This window comes from Macrosteles quadrilineatus, unplaced genomic scaffold, assembly GCF_028750875.1.
Source record: "Macrosteles quadrilineatus isolate MER2022 unplaced genomic scaffold, UCM_ALF_1.0 Scaffold_2__2_contigs__length_208266976, whole genome shotgun sequence".
In the NCBI taxonomy this organism is placed as follows: domain Eukaryota; kingdom Metazoa; phylum Arthropoda; class Insecta; order Hemiptera; family Cicadellidae; genus Macrosteles; species Macrosteles quadrilineatus.
Genome location: NW_026542595.1, coordinates 9,519,716 through 9,542,878, shown reverse-complemented (window position 1 = coordinate 9,542,878; position 23,163 = coordinate 9,519,716). Strand labels below are relative to the sequence as shown.

Genomic DNA, 23,163 nt, shown 5'->3' with positions numbered 1-23,163 from the left:
GTGTTATTGTGCAGAAATGTAAACGTTTGTGATACTAACCTAAAATTAAAACTAGGATATAATAAAATTGGTCTCGAAATTTTCCATCGATTAACTGTAGTCACACAGTTTTGTATGAAAAGCAAACTTAGTGATCGTTTATAAACCGTACCTTCCATACTGCAACACACAAAAATAACGTAGTGTAATATATACAGAAAGTCGCGTAAGTAAACAGCCAAACTCCGGGGAATGATTCTATGGGCCAAAATAAAGATAAAATCCAGAATAGTATCTTTTCCCAAAATCGCTTTGTTAACCGGATATTTACCATTTCGTTTTTTAAAACAAATTTTCAAAGATCTAATAAGAAATAGCTTAAATATTAAGATTGTTAGTTGTAAATTGGGGTAGAAAAGGCTAAACTAGTCAGAAGTGAGCCATTTACAACTAAAAATCATAATATTTCAGCTATATCTTATTTAATCTTTTCGAACCTTGTATCGTTTCATAGGGAATTGAAAATGCCAAATAAAAACAATGTTCTTGTTATTGTTTCATAAAGTCAGCCATTGTTTTATAAATTTAAATTAAATAAAATTTAAATGGCAAACATTTTGAAATTTTTGTGACGAATAAAGATGAGTTTTTTTTCTAACATGGGTCTCTATTACCTTAATATACATACCAAGTTGTTATTTATCAATTAATAATGATTGATTGAAAACCTTTAAGGATAAAAATGTTAATGTTAAAAAAAAAATTAAAAGGCAAATATCTGGTTAACGAAGCGATTTTTGAAAAAAATATGTTATTTTTGATTTTATATTTATTTTGACCCATAGAACCATTTCACGGAGTTTGGCTGTTTACCCCTGTATAAGATTAGTTACTGTTGTAGAATATTTAATATATAAAAAAAGCTAATGCCTGACAGACCAGATGGGCCAAAAGGTTTCAATAAATCAACCCACGAGGCTTATGGGACAGGGAGGGTATAAATTTCAACTGCGACATGTTATGATATGACTTTCTCCCTGGAGACTCATACAAACTGTAGCTCACACACGTTAGTACAACTTATAGATATTTAAATTGTAACATTTAACAGGGTTTGGTGTTTAAAAAAAAAAACTTGAAAACAAAATATATAACCGTCAAGGAAAAGGAGTTTACCAAGCCAATATATTACATGTTTAGAGTAAACTAATTTTTATATAGATATTTGCCATTTAATCTTTTCGGTACTTCAGTATTAAACGGAGGCCACATTTTGTCAGCGCGCTGCGGCGGTTATGTTAGGTTGGGTTATCGTAAATATTATGTGTGTAGGACTTTCCTCGCTTCGTTGTGAATCGAACGATACTTTCTATTATGATAACCCAACCTAACATAACCGCCGCAGCGCGCTGACAAAATGTGGCCTCCGTTTAATACTGAAGTACCATCTTTTCATATGCTAGTAACTTTTATTTTTAATTAAATTAATTCCATTGAAGATTAACAAATTGATACTAAAGCGAAAAAAATACTCTTCCCAATTTCAAATTTGTATACATTTACTTTATGCATTGATCTAATTACTTGAGTTAGGTGACGTTTTTATGTTTTTAATTGTTGAAGTAGTAGTCCTATCCGTATGTCTGTATTAATAGAAGTTTAAACATCAGAAATATAATATACTGTTAAATATATCTTAACTAACTCTGTCATCGTATTGCAAACCAATGAAACGACCTGGTTTTTGCTATTTGGAAAAGTCTCTGCGAATATACGAACATGATATGTAGGTAAGAAATATGATTAAATCAAAATATTATGTTTCCATTAAAATATTCTCATAGCAAACCAGATATAATATTATAGGCTTTATTAACTTTTTAAAATATGATGATTAGAATACATATTATATTTAATATTTTTTAATGCCAACGATTATCGTTTCTCTATATTATCGATTCTCATTCAAGTATTTGCCGGTCCATTAGTAACCATCACCATTCAGCTACAAACTGTCCGCCTCTAAATGGCTTTGAGATTCTGATTGGGGTTAGTTTTCAAATAAATTAAAGTAAGGTCAACTTTGCCATCGAAAGTTTGTATGGCATATGTACTTTTAAAATAATGTTGCAGGGAAAAGTGATTTCTTTTAGCATCTTTTTTATATTACGTAAGTTGATTAGGTGTTCGTTCAGATAAGCATTTTTAAAATTATAAACATCTATAAAACCCACTGGTTGATTCGCATGCGAGGGAAGACGATATGTTTGATGAAAGTAAGAAAAATCTTTAAAAAACTAATATTTTTATTCACGACGAAAAACATAGCATTTATATTTCCAACCATAATTTATTTTATAAAATACAAAATATATACACATCAAGGTTTACTTAACAATTATTCATAGTCTAATACAACTGCAGGTACTCCGTGAAGCTTTGAGTATAAAAATAAATTACTTTAACTCTCTCAAATAGTACACAATTTAATAAGTAAACTAAAATAATCTTTTAACAACGACCTGATGGAAATAAGTAAGAACAACAATCATGTTGGCTTTAGTTGCTGTTTTAACAAATTTTTCCCTCATGAAATTAGTCCGGAAAACAGGTGTTTGCCGCCTGCTTATAGGTCGGTCGATAAGAAAAAGATCTAGCGTTAGAATTAACATTAGCGCGCAGGTCTTTTTCTAAGCGGCCGACCAATAATCAATACGTTACATACGTTACTATATTGTATTGCATTTTTACTAGACACCAGCTGATTATAATTATCGGCAATAAGTCAACGAATAACCTCTCACAAAGTCCTTTTGTCGGTGGGAAAATATAACTGATTTGTACAATTTTATTTTACTGTTAGGTTGGTTTAGACTATGGCGAAAATACCGTACGCCACTCGTCCAAAATGTCGTCTCGTGAGGGAACGATCATACTCGTCCAGTAAACACATATTTTCCGGACTAGTAACGTAATATAATATTTCGTAATTATTTTATAGCTTTTGGACAATTATGCTATTATTATTAACTATTCCAATGTATTAGGTGATCATTTCAAGCCAAATGGTTAGGGCACGGTTTGAATAATACAGTTTAAGAAATTAAGATACAATTTCTTAGCAATACGTGTATTGACTGTAAAGAACTTTCTTAAGCGTTATATCACGTTATTTAAACAAAAACTATATAATAGTCAAGGTGCTAAAACATCACAAGCAGTGCATTTTGTCTTAGACATTTGGCATGCAAATACTGAATTATAACTAACCAAATAGATTAATGTCTATTGTACAAAACCACTTCACATTAAAACACTGTTAGTAAAGAACCATGAGATCTCAAAACATGTATTTTCTTCCTTGCAACGAGACTCACATTCCTTAGCATTCATCTTTCTTTTGGTAACATTTCGGTCGAATTAATTGGGTACTTAAGTGTTTACGAACTAAGTACTTTGAACTCTTTCCACAAATTGATCTTCAAAACACCATCTTTTCAGTAAATATTTTAGTGTTTAATTATTTCTACGAATGTTGAATATTCGTTTTACGTCAGCTGGCTCTCCATGTAGCCGGAATCTGCACTATCTGGGACCTAAAACATGAGAACATTACTTTATCATATAACTTAACCAGTTCTAATATTTCAATTATTTTACTAGTGAACTAGCCATTGCCTTGAAACGCTAGGGGGACGCGAAAGAAAAAAAGTTGACTCTTTAAGTTCATTGTATAAAATATTTAAAAATCCATAATTAATAATTGAGTTAGGAATAAACTCAACTGCATCGCTAAGTAACACTGTCACCCCCTCCTTCCGTAATCCCAGGAGAACAGACTGGTCACAGTATAACTCTGACCTACAGTTCCAGTTGGGATCCGTGAGTAGGAGGGTCAGCTGCTTTGCAGACATTGACCAAATTGCGACCGACTTACAGGACGCAATGATCACTTGCTTCCATGACAACTGCCCTCTGGGACAGAGAAAACGCAGTACCAGCACTAGATGGTGGACTGCGGATTTGACTCGCATGAGGGCGGGTGTCAGGAAACTATTCAACCAATGCAAACGGAGCCGTATGTGGGAGCCATATAGAAGGGCACTTACAGAATACAGCCTTGCAATAAAAAAAGCTAAACAAAATTCATGGAGACAGTTTACACAGGAGGTAAACAGTCTCAGTGCTGCGGCCCGCCTTCAGCGGGTTCTAGCGTCCAAACCTATTGGACTCTTGGGATCTCTTAAGGTACCAGGAGGGTACCACTGGGGTTGGAGGAAGTCTCAAACTTCTCCTTGAGACTCACTTCCCTGGTTGCATTTTTGAGAGTGACGACACAGGAGTGTCCGGTTGCACGAATACAAGTTCTTGGCCGAGAACTGATCGTGAAAGCTGGAATACAGCCAGAAGGGTTGTCACTCTCTCTAAAGTTAAATGGGCAATCAATAAGTTTGGTCCATTTAAGTCTCCCGGGGGAGATGGCATCTATCCAGCCATGCTTCAGCAAGGACCGGATGCCCTCAAGCTCCTCCTATGTGAACTCTTCCGAGCGAGCTTGGCCTACGGGTACATCCCTCAGGCCTGGCGTCTCAGCAGGGTGGTCTTCATTCCCAAAAGAGGAAAAGCAGACTACTCTGATGCTAAATCATTCCGTCCTATCAGTCTTTCCTTATTTCTCCTCAAGACCTTGGAAAGGCTGGTGGAGAGGCACATAAGAAAGGGTGTACTTCTCAACACACCTCTTCATCGCAATTAACACGCCTACCAGCCAGGCACGTCCTGCGAAACCACTCTGCACGAGTTGGTCAGCAGAATTGAGGACAGCCTGGCTGCTAAGGAAATAGCCCTATGCACCTTCATGGACATTGAAGGAGCTTTTGACAATGTAACATACGGAGCAATGGTGCGGGGAGTTTGTGAGCGTGGATTCGAGCAATCTCTGTGTAGATGGACAGAGTCTATGCTTAACTCAAGACGCACCGTAGCCGACTTTCTTGGTGAAAAAATTGTGATCGCACCCACAAAAGGATGTCCACAGGGAGGTGTACTTTCACCCTTACTGTGGAACCTTGTGGTGGACGGTCTTCTAACTGAACTCACCAGCAAGGGCATCTTTGTCCAGGGCTATGCAGATGACGTAGTCCTCATGGTACAAGGAAAATTCACAAACATTGTAGCTGACGTCATGAACGGCAACCTACAATGTGTTAAACAATGGTGTCTCAGAGAGGGACTCAACATTAATCCTTCTAAGACAGTCGTAGTTCCTTTCACCAGGAAAAAGAACCTGGATTCTCTTTCCAGGCTGAAAATTGGCACTACTCAGCTGGGAGTGTCGAGTGCGGTCAAGTATTTAGGACTGACACTTGACTCCAAGCTGACGTGGAACAACCACCTGAATAACGCGCTGCACAAGGCCAAATGGGCGCTCATGACGTCCAGGAGGTTTGCAGGAACCACCTGGGGAATTAAACCCCACATAGCACTCTGGCTATACGAGGCTGTGGTCAGGCCTCAGATTACCTATGGTTCACTAGTCTGGTGGACAAAGGTGAATCAGGTAACTGTCATAGCCAAGCTAGAAAGTATGCAAAGGCTCGGCACGCTACAGGCCACTGGAGCCTTCAGGAGCAGTCCATCAGCTACTCTAGAAGTCGCTCTTGGGCTGCTACCACTGGGCATCTTCATCAGATCTGAGGCCCTCAAGGCAGCTTACCGTCTGAGGGTTGCAAATCTGTGGAGGGAAGGCCTGTCAGGGGCAGGCCACTGCGCCATTGCTAAGACTTTGGCTGAGTGTCCTGTGCTTGACATGACCTCGGACTTCCTAAGCAAGGAAGCAGTTTTCACCAAACCCTTTAATGTTGAATTCCGCTCCAGAGATGAGTGGAAACATCAGGAAGGGCATCTCCAAGATATGGAGAGCTTCGTCTGGTACACAGACGGCTCCCTAATCGATGGAAAATCTGGTTTTGGGGTTTACTGTCGATCACCCAGAACAGAACTATCAGGAAGTCTGGGACAATACTGTACCATCTTCCAGGCAGAAATCGATGGCATCTTGGCTTGTGCCAACCTAGGACTAGCCAGACGGTACCAAGACAAAAGGATAGTGATTTTATCTGATTGTCAGGCTGCTCTCAAAGCTCTTGACTCAAATGAAGTCACTTCAAAACTGGTCTGGGAGTGTTTCAACACCCTCTGCAGACTTGCATCACAGAACTCTGTAACTATCGGCTGGGTCCCAGGCCATGTAGGCATTGGCGGCAACGAGAGTGCAGACAAGCTGGCAAAAAAAGGTGCGAGCATGCCACTCTTTGGACCAGAGCCATTTTGTGGCATCAGCAAAGCGGCTGCTAAACATGTAATAAACAAATGGTCCAGGGGACATCATATTGAGCGTTGGCGTAATTATCCTGGACAATCACTTGGCAAAAAACTGCTCTCAGAACCTAGCACCCTCTTCACTCGCTGGCTGCTAAAGCTGGGGAGAGGGCAGGTCAAGCAGGTACTTGCTCTTATCACTGGACACGGCCATTTCAGGAAACATCTCCACACTCTAGGAATTGTCAATGACAAGCAGGAGTGTCGACTTTGTAACCAGTCCGATGAGACTTCAAAACACATTATTCTGGACTGCGATGGACTACGGGCTAGGAGAAGGGCTCTGTTTGGTCTAAAGCAGCCAGGTGAGGAACCAGACGCTAACATTGGGCAAAAGCTCCTGCACCTAGTTATGGACACAGGCATAGGCTTACCCATTTAGTGGCAAGCGGGATGCACAATAAGCTTCGGTTGACGTGCTTGGACCATAAAAAAAAAATTGTCCACCCTCTTACAATCAATCAATCAATCAACTGCATCGCTTGAGTAAACTATAGCCTATATTTTTTAATCCAACCTAAATAAAAATGTTAAACATTTTATTAGTCTATCTTGTACAAAATAAGTATCCCTGACGCACGTATGAAAATATATGATTCAATTTTGAAATGTACGCTTACTTAAATTGTATTTAATTGAAAACCCGAAACTTATTTAAAATCAGTAGGTGAAAATTAATCTTTCAACAGGGTACTGTAATGAAGGAACAAATCAATTAGTTGACATCAAAGTAACAAAAAGTAGTGATGTTTTGCCCAAGTTATTCTTTTATTTGCCTCTTCAGCAAATTATATAAATTTAACAGCTAGCAAAAAAAAAAAATCACTGTTAAAACCCCAAAACATGTATGGTTATCACCAACAAACAACATATACGAACAGCTTGTTTAGATCTAATTTCACGCGTTCCATAGTTCATTGCATTTACATTTACAAACTTACCATCGATTATAGATAGTAAATAATAGTTAAACACTTAACAAGTAACAAAAGTAAACTGCATACGACAATTAACTATTGATATCTTAAATTTAGGTTTAAAACTTATATACTCAGTGAATAAGTGTATTAATAGTCAATGGCAAAACTTATCTTTATGGTAGTCTCATTGGTTTAATTTAAGCAGCTGTATAGTAAACAATTACCTCTAAAATAATGAAAAGGTACCTAAACAAGTTAATTCAAGTGCAAAAAAAGAAGTTATAATAAAATTAAGTATTTTTCCAACATCATCGTACTCAAGTGTAAGCCATACACTCTTCACCATACACTCAAACATACACTCTTCAGATTATAAATTAGATGTGAAGTTTAGTGTAGTTTTTTGACTATCCGAAACCGATGATAAAAGAAAAGACAAGTGGTAGCTAGCCCAAAAAGGTGGACATTTAACACATTGCCTAACAAAAACTTGTGTAAACATTACCTCTTTTGAACAAAAAAAATGTCCATTTGTGTTACATATCTTTGATTGAAGAAACGCCTAAGTTATATTTAAGAATATTATCCTAACACATGTTAAGCAATTCAAAATTATAGACCTTGGCACAATCTTAATTTAGAGCAAATAAAGCCACCACATGATTAACAAATTGATTAGAATAGACAATGTGTGCGAATCAGCTGTGTGAAATTGTGAAATGAAGTGAATTTGACAGTCATGTTTGTTTATATTTCAAAGTCCATAGAAATTTAAATATTAAGTTATTTTTTTCTGCTCTGTTGATATTACAATTTACAACGTTTTTAATGTTATAAAAGCTAAGCAACGGCTTATACTGTTTTCGAAAACACTTGTTTAAACCAAATATATCTCAGACTACGGAAAGTTTAGCTGGTAAGTCAGTTTTGTTACAAGTTACTTGCCCGTTGGTGCTGAGCGCCTTCAATAAATCAACAAGCTTTCCAACAGAAGGGTGGTCAGGCAAGGAAAAATATTCCGCATTTGTCGTTATCAAAAGAAAGCTCCTCGACAATATCCTAAATGTGAAATATGACTGGGAGTTTAGTCGTTATGAGCAAAATGGTATATAACCAGCTATGGTAATACCATATTATTTCAATTATTAATCTGGTACGTTTGATAAGAAACTTGTTATAATAATGGCAGAGTATGTCAATGCAATAACTTTTAATTTTGCAGATGAAATATTGGAAAACATCACTCAAACTGTTTACGTCAAGGTTAATCAAACGTTAGGTTTTAATCAAGGTTTTCTCTAGGTTTAATCCTCCTCATCCATCCAGGTTGTTCAATAATTCAAATCAATGTTAAAAAACTTACCTAAACAAATATTCCATCGTATATTTTTTAAACAGAATCCTCAACTCAGCTATTCTCGATTTAAAAATTCACTAAAACATAACCAAGCACAATGTCGTATTGTTACCAGTGTATATATATATATATCGATTAAAAAAATATGACAAGTTTATTGTAGCAGTGTTGTACATTAAATACGAATCCAGCGACACATGTGGACACTCTTAGATCTCTCATCAGTAGGGGTTTTATTTTTTTGTCTTGTTATGAAACATACCATTGACTTCTTGTGTTGAGACACCAGCGACGTCGTAGTGTTTACGTCCGTTGTGACGCTTGAGACCAACGTACTCATACACGTGTCTGCCGAACCTGCAATTGAACATTGGATTATGTGACACATTGTTAACTGTTTTTTTTATTTCTAAGAAATTGTGAAGTATAACTCAACCAAGTGAGAAGTTACGCAGTTTGAACCAAACGTTTAGGAATAAGTTTACAGCTAATACCCCCATCACTAAATAAATGTATTAAAACCAACGAGCAGTTAGATCTATTGAGTTTTGTTTTATTGATATGATTATTAATAAATGACATTCGTCTCAAGCATCTAGCATGATGATGTTGAGTTAGATATTCATTATTTTTATATTGTGTAAGTATACAAGAGATTATAATGCCCTACATCGAATCTGTAGGTTCATTGGTTCAATTCCAAGCTAAATCTTTTCCTCAGTCTGACGGCCATTTGTCGTTATCGATGTATATAGTGTCATTGCGCTATCAATTAATTAAGTAATCAATATCTAACAAATGGATCGGCATTATTTGGTAATAGAATAAACCGTTAATGGCATTAGTCTGAACCCCTCCCTAGAAAAAAAAATGAAAATGCAAATGGTTTTAATAAAAAAAAACTTAAGTCGAGCTATAAATTTTCTGTTGCATTAAATTCAAAAATAAGACGAGAAATTTTCATTACCATTATTTATCTATATATAAAATCCAATTACTTATATTAGTAACATATGTTTGTTATTTATATTTTGGTTTACTATGCTAGCCTTACTTTACATGGCCATGCTAGCCATTCTATAACATACTATGCTAGCCGTAATATAAACCGTGAGACTTACTGCCGCGCTTGTTGCCATTCTCGTGCGGCCTGTAGCGGCGTGGACGGCGGCTGAACACACTGCCCAGGCAAGTACGTTTGACCGCGTGTTGCGACAGAGAGTTGAGGGGTAGCGACGCGCGGTGGTCCGTCCTAGACCTCCAAGACGGCAATCTACGCCACTTCTTGGCCAGCTCTGTCCTTACCTCGCCATTCAGGAGGCAGTAGAGAATCGCTACGAAAAACCCCTGGAAATTTATTTCATATCACTACTAATTTAAATAAAAAACAATGAGAAATAAAGAAACAACTGTCATCCATAGAATGTTATCTACAGAAAGGTCTGACCATTAGTGCAAAATATGCTAAGTAGGCCCAATCTGAGGTGTGCTCTCCTAGTACCAGTACTATGCTAGAGCTGCCTAGCGTTGGACCGGAGCTAGATCGATAACGATTGGAGTATTTTGCTCCGTATACGAGCGTTAAATTGCTCAACGACAGATAGTGTAGGTCGTAGGAAAAAAAAACAGGTTAATTTTTTATATTTTCAGAAGAAACTACTCGCTACCGATGTTTTTTTATTTGTTATTGTTTTTGTCTTTAGTCACTGCAATTTCATTTGAGAAACAATGTTTGTATGCATATGACTTGAGATGTTTTGTAAATAAAATTTTTATGTTAAAACCTCTTTAAATAGAGGGATAGATCATAATAATTTGTTATACATCACATTCCGAAACCTAACTAATTAACTGTTATAAAAATGTTATCCAAACAAACTTAATATTTTGTTAATTGTAGCTATTCAAATGACAACTAACTCATATTGTTAGTAACTATTCAAATGATGAATATTAACAACTAAATGCAATAACCTGTGAGATGCAAGATTCTTTTTGGTTTGTTTGTGATATAAATGTATAGTTAATCTTGATTTGTTGGCATCATGTAAATAAATTTACAAAAAAAAATGTGTAAAAATGTGTAAATCAGCCTCTGTTAACAACAAATATAAAACAGAGGCTGACGATGGTTTTAGAAGTAAACTCGAAATATACCTACAAATTTTTTTGTAAATTGTGTATAAATTTATTTACATGATGAGTAGCCAACAAATCAAGATTAAAATAAATAATACCATCAAGAAAAAAACATACCGGAATGAATTAAATGTATAGTTCATCTTATAAGGTGCTTATTTTTTTACTAAAACAAAAGATTTAGGAGAAAACATCATGCAAATTGACAACACATTAAGGACACATAACTAAATAATGAACTAATGTTAATGTTATTTGAGTAATATTGCAGGGCAATCAATTTGTTTATTAAACTTTCAGACAGCTCTCAATGGCATCTATAGTCTAGGTAAGAGTATGTGATGGATAGCAATATATTGTGAGTTAATTTGATGTTTTGTAAAGTATTAAATAGGGCGAAAGCTCTAAAACTTAAATGTCTTTTACGATAATGATAAGCAAATGTATTTAAGAATTAACTTACAAATTATTTTAATATTGTTGAGTTCTAAACGTCTTTAATTATTTTGTCTATAGTTTTTTTTTATTTAGTGTAAAACCAATTTATGAGAAAACATTTTACTACAGAAAAAATTATCGCTGCACATAAATAAGTTTACCCTTGTGCACTTGCCTTGCCGTTGTCTTAGACTAGAGTATAGTTAGTAAGGCACCTTAATCGAATCAAGTATTTATCGTTATAAAAATCTTATTCATCTACAAGATAAGGATTAGTAAAGCCGTTTGAACGAAAGAATAATGATATGTTGCTTTCGTCCAAGTTATACAGAAGTGAAAATACAATTTAGCACGAGTAACAGTAAGGCCTAAATCTAGATGTTGTTGCGGGTACCTAGGTATCTTCCAGGTACCTACCTGGAAGGAGGCGAAGACCTGGTCTATGAAGAGCCACACCAGCTCAACCTTCCCCTCCACCCCTATGTAGGAGGTGGTGAGATACACGGCGTAGTGGACTCCGAACAACGGCACCAGCACCAGGGTGGACTTGGCCCACCGTCTACCAGACATTCACTACTTAAAGTAACTCTATAAGTCTGCTACAAACTAATACCATTGACTATATATACCTACAGATACATAACAGATACAGATAATATACAATACATATAATAGCCATACCTACAGATACATATAATAGCTACTGATACATATATTTATACTTATAGAAAATTAGAATAAAAAAATAGATCAACTTACAGATAGCTAAAATTAATTGTTTCCTGTAATATTAAAATGTTTCCCAAAAGGATATTATTTACATAGACGGCGTGATAAATAGTCTATTGCTATATTTGTACTCAGTTGAGTCCAATATAAATATTTTCTTTTCTTTGCCTGAAGTAGTATAATAGTAATCTTTAATATCAACTTGTGTTTTGGTTTGCACTGACACATAGTTTACCAGGCTGGACAAATAAGTATCATTTCCCTTAAGAATCTTATTTTGACTTGAATAAAAAAGAAATTTTGTTTAACACTAGACGCATACACCACTAGTGTTTTGCAAACCACGTAATCATATACTAAAAATATTATTAATCAATTAGCCAATTATATACTGTAAATGTAAAATTAACACTTAACACAGACATGTTTGCTAATCCGAGACAGTTTAAGGAAGGTCACACTAAAAGGGTCACAGAGAAGAACGTGTAAAGCATTAACAGACAGAGAGAGATAAGAAAGGAAGAAGGAGAGGGAATCGGAAAACTCTCACCTGTACCTGTATCTGCGCGTCTCCTCACATATAGACGCCTGTAGCTTGGACAGCAACACTCGTACTATGTTGAGGAACAGGATGAAGTTGATCTAGACAAGAATAATTGTGATTAGTAGACTATACTTAAACAGCAACACTCGCACTATGTTGAGGAACAGGATGAAGTTGGTCTAGACAAGAATAATTGTGGTTAGTAGACTATACTTGGACAGCAACACTCGCACTATGTTGAGGAACAGGATAAAGTTGATCTAGACAAGAATAATTGTGGTTAGTAGACTATACTTGGCCAGCAACACTCGCACTATGTTGAGGAACAGGATAAAGTTGATCTAGACAAGAATAATTGTGGTTAGTAGACTATACTTGGACAGCAACACTCGCACTATGTTGAGGAACAGGATAAAGTTAATCTAGACAAGAATAATTGCGGTTAGTAGACTATACTTAAACAGCAACACTCGCACTATGTTAAGGAACAGGATGAAGTTGATCTAGACAAGAATAAATGTGGTTAGTAGACTATACTTAAACAGAAACACTCGCACTATGTTAAGGAACAGGATAAAGTTGATCTGGACAAGAATAGGCTAAATGTGGTTAGTAGACTATACTTGGAAAGGGACACTCGCACTATGTTAAGAACAAGATGAAGTTGATCTGAACAAGAATTATTGTGATTATTAGACAGAAGCACTCGCACTATGTTGAGGAATAGGATGATGTTAATCTAGACAAGAATAAATGTGGTTAGTAGACTATACTTGGACAGCAACACTCGCACTATGTTGAGGAACAGGATGAAGTTGATCTGGACAAGAATTATTGTGATTAGTAGACTAAACTTGGACAGAAACACTCGCACTATGTCAGGGAACAGGATAAAGTTGATCTAGACAAGAATAATTGTGTTTATTAGACAGAAGCACTCGCACTATGTTGAGGAACAGGATGATGTTGATCTGAACAAGAATTGTTGTGATTCGCAGACTATATTTGGACAGAAACACTCGCACTATGGTAACAGGATGATGTTGATCTGAACAAGAATTGTTGTGATTCGCAGACTATACTTGGACAGAAACACTCGCACTATGGGAACAGGATGAAGTTGATCTAGACAAGAATTATTGTGATTCTCAGACTATACTTGGACAGAAACACTCGCACTATGTTAAGGAACAGGATGAAGTTGATCTAGACAAGAATTATTGTGATTCGCAGACTATACTTGGACAGAAACACTCGCACTATGTTAAGGAACAGGATGAAGTTGATCTAGACAAGAATTGTTGTGAATCGCAGACTATACTTGGACAGAAACACTCACACTATGTTAAGGAACAGGATGAAGTTGATCTAGACAAGAGTTATTGTGATTCGCAGACTATACTTGGACAGAAACACTCGCACTATGTTGAGGAACAGGATGAAGTTGATCTGGACAAGAATTATTGTGATTAGTAGACTAAACTTGGACAGAAACACTCGCACTATGTCAGGGAACAGGATAAAGTTGATCTAGACAAGAATAATTGTGTTTATTAGACAGAAGCACTCGCACTATGTTGAGGAACAGGATGATGTTGATCTGAACAAGAATTGTTGTGATTCGCAGACTATATTTGGACAGAAACACTCGCACTATGGGAACAGGATGATGTTGATCTGAACAAGAATTGTTGTGATTCGCAGACTATACTTGGACAGAAACACTCGCACTATGGGAACAGGATGAAGTTGATCTAGACAAGAATTATTGTGATTCTCAGACTATACTTGAACAGAAACACTCGCACTATGTTAAGGAACAGGATGAAGTTGATCTAGACAAGAATTATTGTGATTCGCAGACTATACTTGGACAGAAACACTCGCACTATGTCAGGGAACAGGATAAAGTTGATCTAGACAAGAATAATTGTGTTTATTAGACAGAAGCACTCGCACTATGTTGAGGAACAGGATGATGTTGATCTGAACAAGAATTGTTGTGATTCGCAGACTATATTTGGACAGAAACACTCGCACTATGGGAACAGGATGATGTTGATCTGAACAAGAATTGTTGTGATTCGCAGACTATACTTGGACAGAAACACTCGCACTATGGGAACAGGATGAAGTTGATCTAGACAAGAATTATTGTGATTCTCAGACTATACTTGAACAGAAACACTCGCACTATGTTAAGGAACAGGATGAAGTTGATCTAGACAAGAATTATTGTGATTCGCAGACTATACTTGGACAGAAACACTCGCACTATGCTAAGGAACAGGATGAAGTTGATCTAGACAAGAATTGTTGTGATTCGCAGACTATACTTGGACAGAAACACTCGCACTATGTTAAGGAACAGGATGAAGTTGATCTAGACAAGAATTATTGCGATTCGCAGACTATACTTGGACAGAAACACTCCCACTATGTTAAGGAACAGGATGAAGTTGATCTAGACAAGAATAATTTGGACAATACCACTCGAACTATGTTGAGGAACAGGATGAAGTTGATCTGAACAAGAATAATTTTGATTAGTTAATTAATCTCAATCTATTACGATCTAACATTGAGTTGACATAGGGTAAGCATAAACCTTTATTTTCAATTCCGCAATTCCGTTCATGTATTCGATAAAAGTTAACCATAAGGATTGTGAAGTAATCATGATTTGGAAATATGAGGATGAACCAAGAATATATCAAGTTAAAAGGATTTTTTTTAATCTTTGATATGTTTTTAGGAAATACTCAAATACTTTTCATACCCGTAGTCCTTACTGTATTGATATATGCGTTATTAAGCAATTAAGGTATTACTGTAATAACATTTGCAATTATAAGAAAACTTAATACCCCGCCGCAGCCAACCTGTAGACTAAGTGAATTTCCATTTGCCTATTTGGATTTACACTAAAACGTCTCCTTAAAAATATCACATTTATTCTCTAAATATAATTAGTTTGACAAGTTCTTAGGTTTGCTGCAACAGGGAGGGTATAAAAGTGTTTTTATGTTAATAGTTTAGTAAGAAATAAATTCATCTTCCAAATTTGATCAAAATATGTTCATAAACAAGCAAACTACACTAGTTTATATATATATTCGAACGGATGGTGTTTTTGGCCTCTAGGAACCTCAAAACGGAAAAGTAAATCAGTCCCGGGTCCAGGTCTTACCATTAGTACTACGGTAATAGCTTATTTCCTATATGGATGATATAGGTAACAAATTTATAAATAAAACTCTAGTTATTTACCAAGACAGAGGCTGTGGTGGGCCCTTTGATCAGCTGGAAGTAGTAAGGATTGTCGTTGGTTGTCCAACATAGCGTGTCCTCTAGTAGAGCCCTTACTATCACCCAGGGACCCACGAATAACACCGGTAGACCTTGACACAAACAAATGAGTCACACTGATGATATTAATGTCAATGTGTATGGCTTCATAATCAAAGACTTTACATTTAATTATGTCCGCCTCATAGTGAACAAGACTTAGGGGTTTTACAAAATCATTAGAATGCTGCTGAAGACGAGCTGTAAGTAGCTCGAAAAATGTACAGCATAAACTACATTTTGACACCTTTAGGCAAAAGTAAGTAAAGTCTTACCTATAGTAAAAATATTAAAGGTGTCAATGCTGCTTATAAAATTCCTTGAATTAAAGTTTGATTCATTGTAAGGGTCATAACGAAAGTCATTTTGAAGGTTATCAAAGATATCCCAAGCGCAGTAATAGATACCCGACAAAAACAAATATCAATTTATTACCATAAGAGATTGTTAATAAAGAGTAAAAAGAGCAAATCAGTACTGAATAGCAACATGGGCTTAGGAACAGAATACAATTTTACCGACTTTTAAGCTGTTTAACGATATAAAAGGACGTTACGAAATTTTTCATTTGATTTTGTCAATTAAGAAACAATTTATATTCTATCCGATCTAACATAAAGCTGTTACCTTATTATATCTCTAAATATTACTTTGGTTTTCTCTAAACAGAAATGTGAGTAAAGTATATACTGTAAGATAGCTCAAAAATTTCTTATGTGTAAATTTAAAAATTATATAGTTACATGTCGATGAGTTCTTACATTCATGTAAGTATGATTAAATTTTTACTGTCCGTGCAAACAATTTATTTATGGACAGTTAAACATTTATTTACAACCCTCTATACAGGGTGATTCAAAAAGGACTTTACAACTTTGAAAATTCATATAAATCTTATTAAACAAGGTACAGAGCTGGTTTTGGTGTTGTTTTAAAGGAAAACACTTCAAGTTTTTTTTACCTTAAACTAAATATTTTTTATATGACTTCCGTTGGATTTGGGGAAATTAATTATTAAGGTATGAAAAAATATTGAAAACCGTTAAAAATTTGAGAGAAATTTACAAAATGTTGAAAGTATGGCGTTTTTTGACGGTGAAGGAGTGTGATACACCCACTTCTAGATGTGCTAGGGAGTTGAAATTTCGCACACTTGTAGTTCTTGGTCCCAAACCACCAATAAAATTCCAAAAAGTTGCATTTTCAAATTTTAAACCCCCTAAAAATCCAAAATGGCGGACCTCTGAAAACGACAAAACGCGTTTTTTTCAAACGGCTATAGCTCGAAAACGGTAAGAGCTAGAAAAGATTTGAGGGAAAAACGTAGGTTCGGAATTAAATTTCCTACAAGACACTATTAAGCGTTTTTCGAAAATCGCACTCCTTCACCGTCAAAAAACGCCCTACTTTCAAAATTTTGTAAATTTCTCTCAAATTTTTAACGGTTTTCACAATTTTTTCATACCTAAATAATTATTTTCCCCAAATCCAACGTAAGTCACATAGAACATCTTTAGTTTATGGTAAAAAAACTTGAAGTGTTTTCCTTTAAAACAACACCAAAACCAGCTCTGTACCTTGTTTAATAAGATTTATATGAATTTTCAAAGTTGTAAAGTCCTTTTTGAATCACCCTGTATAATATATCTTAGTTATATTATATAGAATAGTTGCACGAATATGCAACAGGTTCATAAGGTTAAGATAAAATATAATAATACATCGCCGTTTCTGAAGAAAGGAGATATTGTGTCGTATCTCTCACAAAATTAATATTCTGACTCGACAATGTGGTTACATAAATACATAAGAGGATTTCAGAAGCTTCTCTTGCAAGGTAAGTAGAACTAAATGATTTATGATTACAATAGTTATATTTAGAAATAGTTTAAAACTGATAAAAGAGAAACATATTTTTACAGGCTTACATAATTAAACCTGTTTAAGTAATGCCACGGTTCTGAAAAACAATTTAACCATAAATTAAAAAATAAAATATGTATTACAACTACATAGAATGCTACTGATAATGGATAAGATTTATTTTAAATAACTGTAAAATGATGTAAACTTAATTATTACAAATCAAATAATTACCAGAATTGTCTAACACACTATGAAAAATAAAATAAATAGGATAGAACAGAATAGAAAAGTGCTTTATTGGATACAGAATAAAATGAATAACATATAATGAATAACATATTTTCCCTTTTGGTAATTATATTTTGTTGAACTATTTGTTGGATTTCCATCACACCAAACACGTGATGGTCTACTTACCCCAGCCCAAGGCGACGTAGAGAGCTATGGACGATGTGTCGGAAAACACGGAGACGAATATGAGGTTGTGTAGATACAGTCCTTCCATTAGGATCCACGAGTAGTTGACCATGATGAAGTATTGCCAGAGACAAACCAGCATCTTGCACTGCCAACTAAACTATACATACAGTACAGGTTAGTGCATGAAACAGCGTTTTACCAGTGGTGAAAATGTGGACGTTGTTTATAATGTAGTTCATTTATAAGATGAATGCTCTAATATCTTTATAATTTAACTAAAGCCATTATATAGGCCTGAATGGAATAAAAAGCAGTTTATACAATGTATTTATTTTATGTAAATAAAATAAATTTTAATTAATAGATGATTAAAAAATAACTAGATCATAAAAACCCCAGAATGTGGAACATATTCTGGAGTTTATTATGATCCAGTTATCATAAATATAGCCATTGACTATACACCTCTACTATACTAGTATACTATACTATACTATACTATAGTATACTACTACTACTACTATACTAGTAGAAGTGTATACCTCTACCTCCAACATAAAGTTACATAAGTCAGGGAATGATATAGCATATGTCACAGGTAAGATGTTTTTAAAATATATAATTCATTAATGCCTAAAGTTAGTAAAGTTAATATTATAAACACGTTCCTGCATCACATAAACTGCATTATTGATGATTTTTTTTTATAAATACTTTTTGACTACACAATTTCATACTAGAATGTCTAGGTTGACCTAGACCTGATAAAAACAAACGAAAATTATTTTAGTGTTTTAGGAGATGATTACTAAGTATTAAAGGGATTATTTGAATATAGTTGAATATTTATCTATTGTCAGAGAGCATCTGTAAAAATATCAATACATCTCTAAACGTAACCAAATTTCTATAAGCTACGAACATCTCCGGTGGTTATGATAATCATTGTACGAGAAGCATTAATGACTATTGTATGTCACCCATCAGACATATCGTTGCTGTTCTAGGGAGATTTAAGACTGTCATTTGTAGAGAGTTTCCTCGATGGACTTGGAAGACAAATGGCACTACGTGAGTTGGGAGGAAAATAATGTCAACTTTATCGTCAAGAAACTGCTCGATTATTCGTTAAAAAACATTGCAAATACAAATTGACAGATTTCTTGTAAATGACAATTGTTTATAATTACCAAAAGGAATACCGAGTGTGATATAAATGTCTTACGTATTCACCAAATGTTTCTTTTACAGTATGTACTTAACTGTTATAAGCTACAAACGTAAATATGCCATGATATTCTTATGTGTTTTATACACGGCAATAGAACTTACCTGGTTGCTATGTAATAAGTAGCTTTCTCCGTCTTTGACAGTGAAGTCCGATGGGAGCCCGATCCCTTTCACAAACAGCGAGTCTTTGAGGAGTGTAGTGAACGCTCTCAACATGAACGATACGAACAGATGCATGTGTAGCTTGTTGCGTGGACATCTTAAACGCCTGTAAAACACATCAGCTGTAACCTACTACTGTGTACATACCTGATATTGTATGGGATCTGTATGTATCTTAATAACACTAAAACCAGTTTGTATTTAGATTGTTATTGTAAGTGAATTCTAATGAACAGGGTCAAGATAAAATATAATAAATAATACATTGCCGTTTCTGAAGAAAGGAACTATTATGTCGTACTTAATGTTCCCTAAATGTATAAAAAATACTAAAAATAATTGTGTTAAAATAATATTTGAAGGGTGGATAATATTCATAATGAGTTGTTTTCATAAAGCAGCAAAATATTTTGTAATTACTAAGGTATTCGTATGAGAGAAAGGATTGTTTGCAGAAGTAAGGAGCAATGCATGGTTTCCGATGAGCAACATTCCAATAAAAATTCCACCTTCACATTTTTCAAATTTCTGAACATCATTATACACGATCTAAAACTATCGAAGAATAGCAGAGTAAAGATATATTAGAATTTCATTGGCGTTGTTTGTTTGACAAACATACTTATCACGGTCATTAATTACGATAAAAATATATTTTTAGTTAATCAAAGTATGGTAACTGTGGTTATAAGCTATCAATGGGAAATATATGAACTACTTTTGGTAACACTTTGTAGGTCATATGCTATCTATTTTATTGACATTTAAAAGTGAGATACTTTCTGATTTTTTTTATTAGACTTTAAGTTACAACTCGCATCAGCCTTATTTGAAAATTTAAATAGTATAAATCTACTATCTAATATTTTATAAGAAAAGGCGTACAAATAATACGTTAATAGCTAAAAATTATGTATTTTAATTGAATAATAATTTAACAACCGCTTCAATGTATATCAACATATAATATGGTTATTATTGTGGGAAACTGGGAATGTTAATGGATAAAACATTTAGAATATGACCTTTTATTTATTATTTTATTTCTATAATATACGACATACTTGTTTACTTTGTTTTAGTTAGGACTTTTTTTCTCTCCAGGATGGGTTTGAAATGTACTAAACTAACGTTATACTGTCATATGTACTATGTATACTAATGTGGAAAATTGACTTCATTATTTGGTTAAATAGCTTGGCAAACCTAGTAAAAAAACTAATTAACAGTTTTCCTTGTTTTATATACATTTACCATTGTAGTTAAGACTGGTGATAATCTCGTACTCACCTCAGAGTTGCAAATATACAGAACGCTACCATCAATGTGGCCAGCGACACGCCGTAGCCAACATGTGACACCGCCTTCACTATAGGAACATATTGCTGCAACAAAAAATTGTTAATAACTAGAGGCTTAAAGTATAGAGATGTCATAACGGTTATACGTTGCCTTTCAACATTTAACTATAAGTGTTATATCTTGGCATAGTATATTTCTCAACAATCTAAAACCAGTATACTTTTAGAGCCAAATTATTGTTTAATATTCTGACAATTAATTTACTATTTTATATTGTAAATGGTAATTAAACATGCAAACTGTAGGCCTACATATTCAGTTAAACTTTTTGGACACCAAGTAATATATGTGTAGCTTAAGCTTACTACTTGAACTTTACTATCACGCACCGTAATAATGTTTTTAAACTCCCAACGTTTATACTATTGACCATTAAAAAGTTGTTTTGTCCTTGTATCTTAGAACCCCTCTATGTTAAGAATTGTACGCCTTGATTTAGAAAGTATTTAGATTTTGTTTAGGTTAGATATATAAATAGGATAGATTAAAAATGAAAAGGACATATGAAATATTGTTTTAATAAATTTACGACTACATTTCAGTATGTAACATACTAGTTGTACACTTCCTGGTGAAGAAGTTAGTAGTAAGTGTTTGATCCAAGCTTCTGATGACGTGATAACGTTATCATTTATTCCATAGATGTGTTCGTCATAAGAGAAAAATCAATTTTTTCAAGTCTTTCTCGCTCCTTTCTTTATAATCCTTCGTAATACAAATAATTTAAATATTTATAACAAACATTTGACATTGTTTTGAAAAAAGTACACTTACAGTAGACTGAAATAGAAAATTAAGAAAGAGCTTTGGAAATTGGTGTCAACAGTTAAGTTTAAACTCTCAAGTATTAACAACAAACAACTGCAAACTAACAGTTGTGGTTGGTTCAACTCTGTCCAGAGTTTCATGGTGGTAAATTAAACTAAATTGAACTCTCATAAACAGCACTTTTTATCTTACTGAGTTAAATATAAGTTATCAACGATAAGAAATGATTTGAAGATCTGAATTGCAAGGAAAGAAATAAAAATGAAAATATTTTCTACACAAGCAAAGTTTATGCAAAGGCATGCCTGCCTAGGCCTACTCACAGCTATTAAAGAAGAGTTTTCTATCTCCGGGTATTGTACCACTATGTTTGTTGTACTACTGCTGTAGCATTGTGAGTAGTTGGTCCAGGTTTTATTGGTTGTGGACCTCACGAACCACTCTCCTTCAGCGGTACACTGCTTGAACGCCATCATCTGACACATGATATTTATCACACACATAACCAGTAAGAGGTTCCATCTGACAAAATAAACTGTATGAACGCCATCATCTGACACATAATATTTATCACACACATAACCAGTAAGAGGTTCCATCCGACAAAATAAACTGTATGAACGCCATCATCTGACACATGATATTTATCACACACATAACCAGTAAGAGGTTCCATCTGACAAAATAAACTGTATGAACGCCATCATCTGACACATGATATTTATCACACACATAACCAGTAAGAGGTTCCATCTGACAAAATAAACTGCTTGAACGCCATCATCTGACACATAATATTTATTAAACACATAACAAGTAAGAGGTCATCATCTGACACAAGTAATTACTAAACAAATAACAAGTATGGGGTTCTATCTGATAGAATAAGCTGCTTGATCACCATTATCTGACCATTCAAATAGTTTTATGCGTTAAAACAAATTACCCTTAATAATTGTAGGATTGGTAATTATCGTCATTGATGTTTTCATTACTGATCCTCTTTAAAATGTTATGTTTTCTAAGAATGTTTATCTTGTTCCGGTTCAAATGGTTGAAAGGGTCTAATATTTTGTATTTTAAAGTAAAATTAACTACTTTGATTAGTGAAACTTGGAATGTCTGACTTTTTAAACATTGTACCGATGTGATTACAACTCACAGTGGGGTTGAAGCCGACGATATAGCCAGGACATGGCAATGACCTGAGCACTCCAGGCAGCGTGGTGGGCCAACACATGATCCCGTCCCAGGCCATGGGGCAGTGCTCCACTGGAAATTGAAATATTACATTGAATTATTGTAAATATAAAAGTTAGTATGTTAAATTATACGAATTAGACAACAATAGGAATGTTGCATAGTTTAAAAAAAAAACACATATGTGAATGAAATACAGTTTTTCCTTTAATTTTTGATACTTTGATAAACTAATATAAAAGTATAAGAATATCGTTTACAATAGGCTGTTTTTTAAGTTTTTCTGAGCTTTAAAAGTAGCCATATTTTACAGAAATCAG

At 34.6% G+C, this 23,163-nt stretch overlaps 1 protein-coding gene across 2 annotated transcripts; it reads right to left on the bottom strand.

Moving 5' to 3' along the window:
- Positions 1-2,725: 2,725 nt before the first annotated feature.
- On the bottom strand, positions 2,726-22,913 carry LOC128986970 (parathyroid hormone/parathyroid hormone-related peptide receptor-like). 2 transcript variants are annotated; one of them, XM_054407605.1, is made up of 11 exons: positions 22,806-22,913; positions 21,967-22,119; positions 20,804-20,898; positions 19,454-19,619; positions 18,119-18,278; positions 15,758-15,888; positions 12,494-12,585; positions 11,632-11,773; positions 9,759-9,984; positions 8,900-8,994; positions 2,726-3,575 (listed from the first exon to the last, which is right to left on the bottom strand). In XM_054407605.1, exons 1-11 carry the CDS (start codon positions 22,899-22,901, stop codon positions 3,528-3,530), a joined length of 1,404 nt encoding a protein of 467 aa, XP_054263580.1. In that variant the 5' UTR covers positions 22,902-22,913; the 3' UTR covers positions 2,726-3,527. The 2 variants fall into 2 exon arrangements, with proteins under 2 accessions (XP_054263580.1, XP_054263581.1); XM_054407606.1 differs by having other exon boundaries at positions 12,500-12,585.
- Between the last annotated feature and the right edge of the window lie 250 nt (positions 22,914-23,163).

Bases quoted from the DNA above. Each gene is read 5' to 3' on its own strand.
- LOC128986970 (XM_054407605.1), bottom strand. From the start codon at position 22,901: ATGGCCTGGGACGGGATCATGTGTTGGCCCACCACGCTGCCTGGAGTG. The intron at 18,279-19,453 runs GTAAGTTCTATT...CTGTATGTATAG, and splicing joins ACTTATTACATAGCAACCAG to TTTAGTTGGCAGTGCAAGAT. The intron at 8,995-9,758 runs GTAAGTCTCACG...GTTCAATTGCAG, and splicing joins GAATGGCAACAAGCGCGGCA to GTTCGGCAGACACGTGTATG.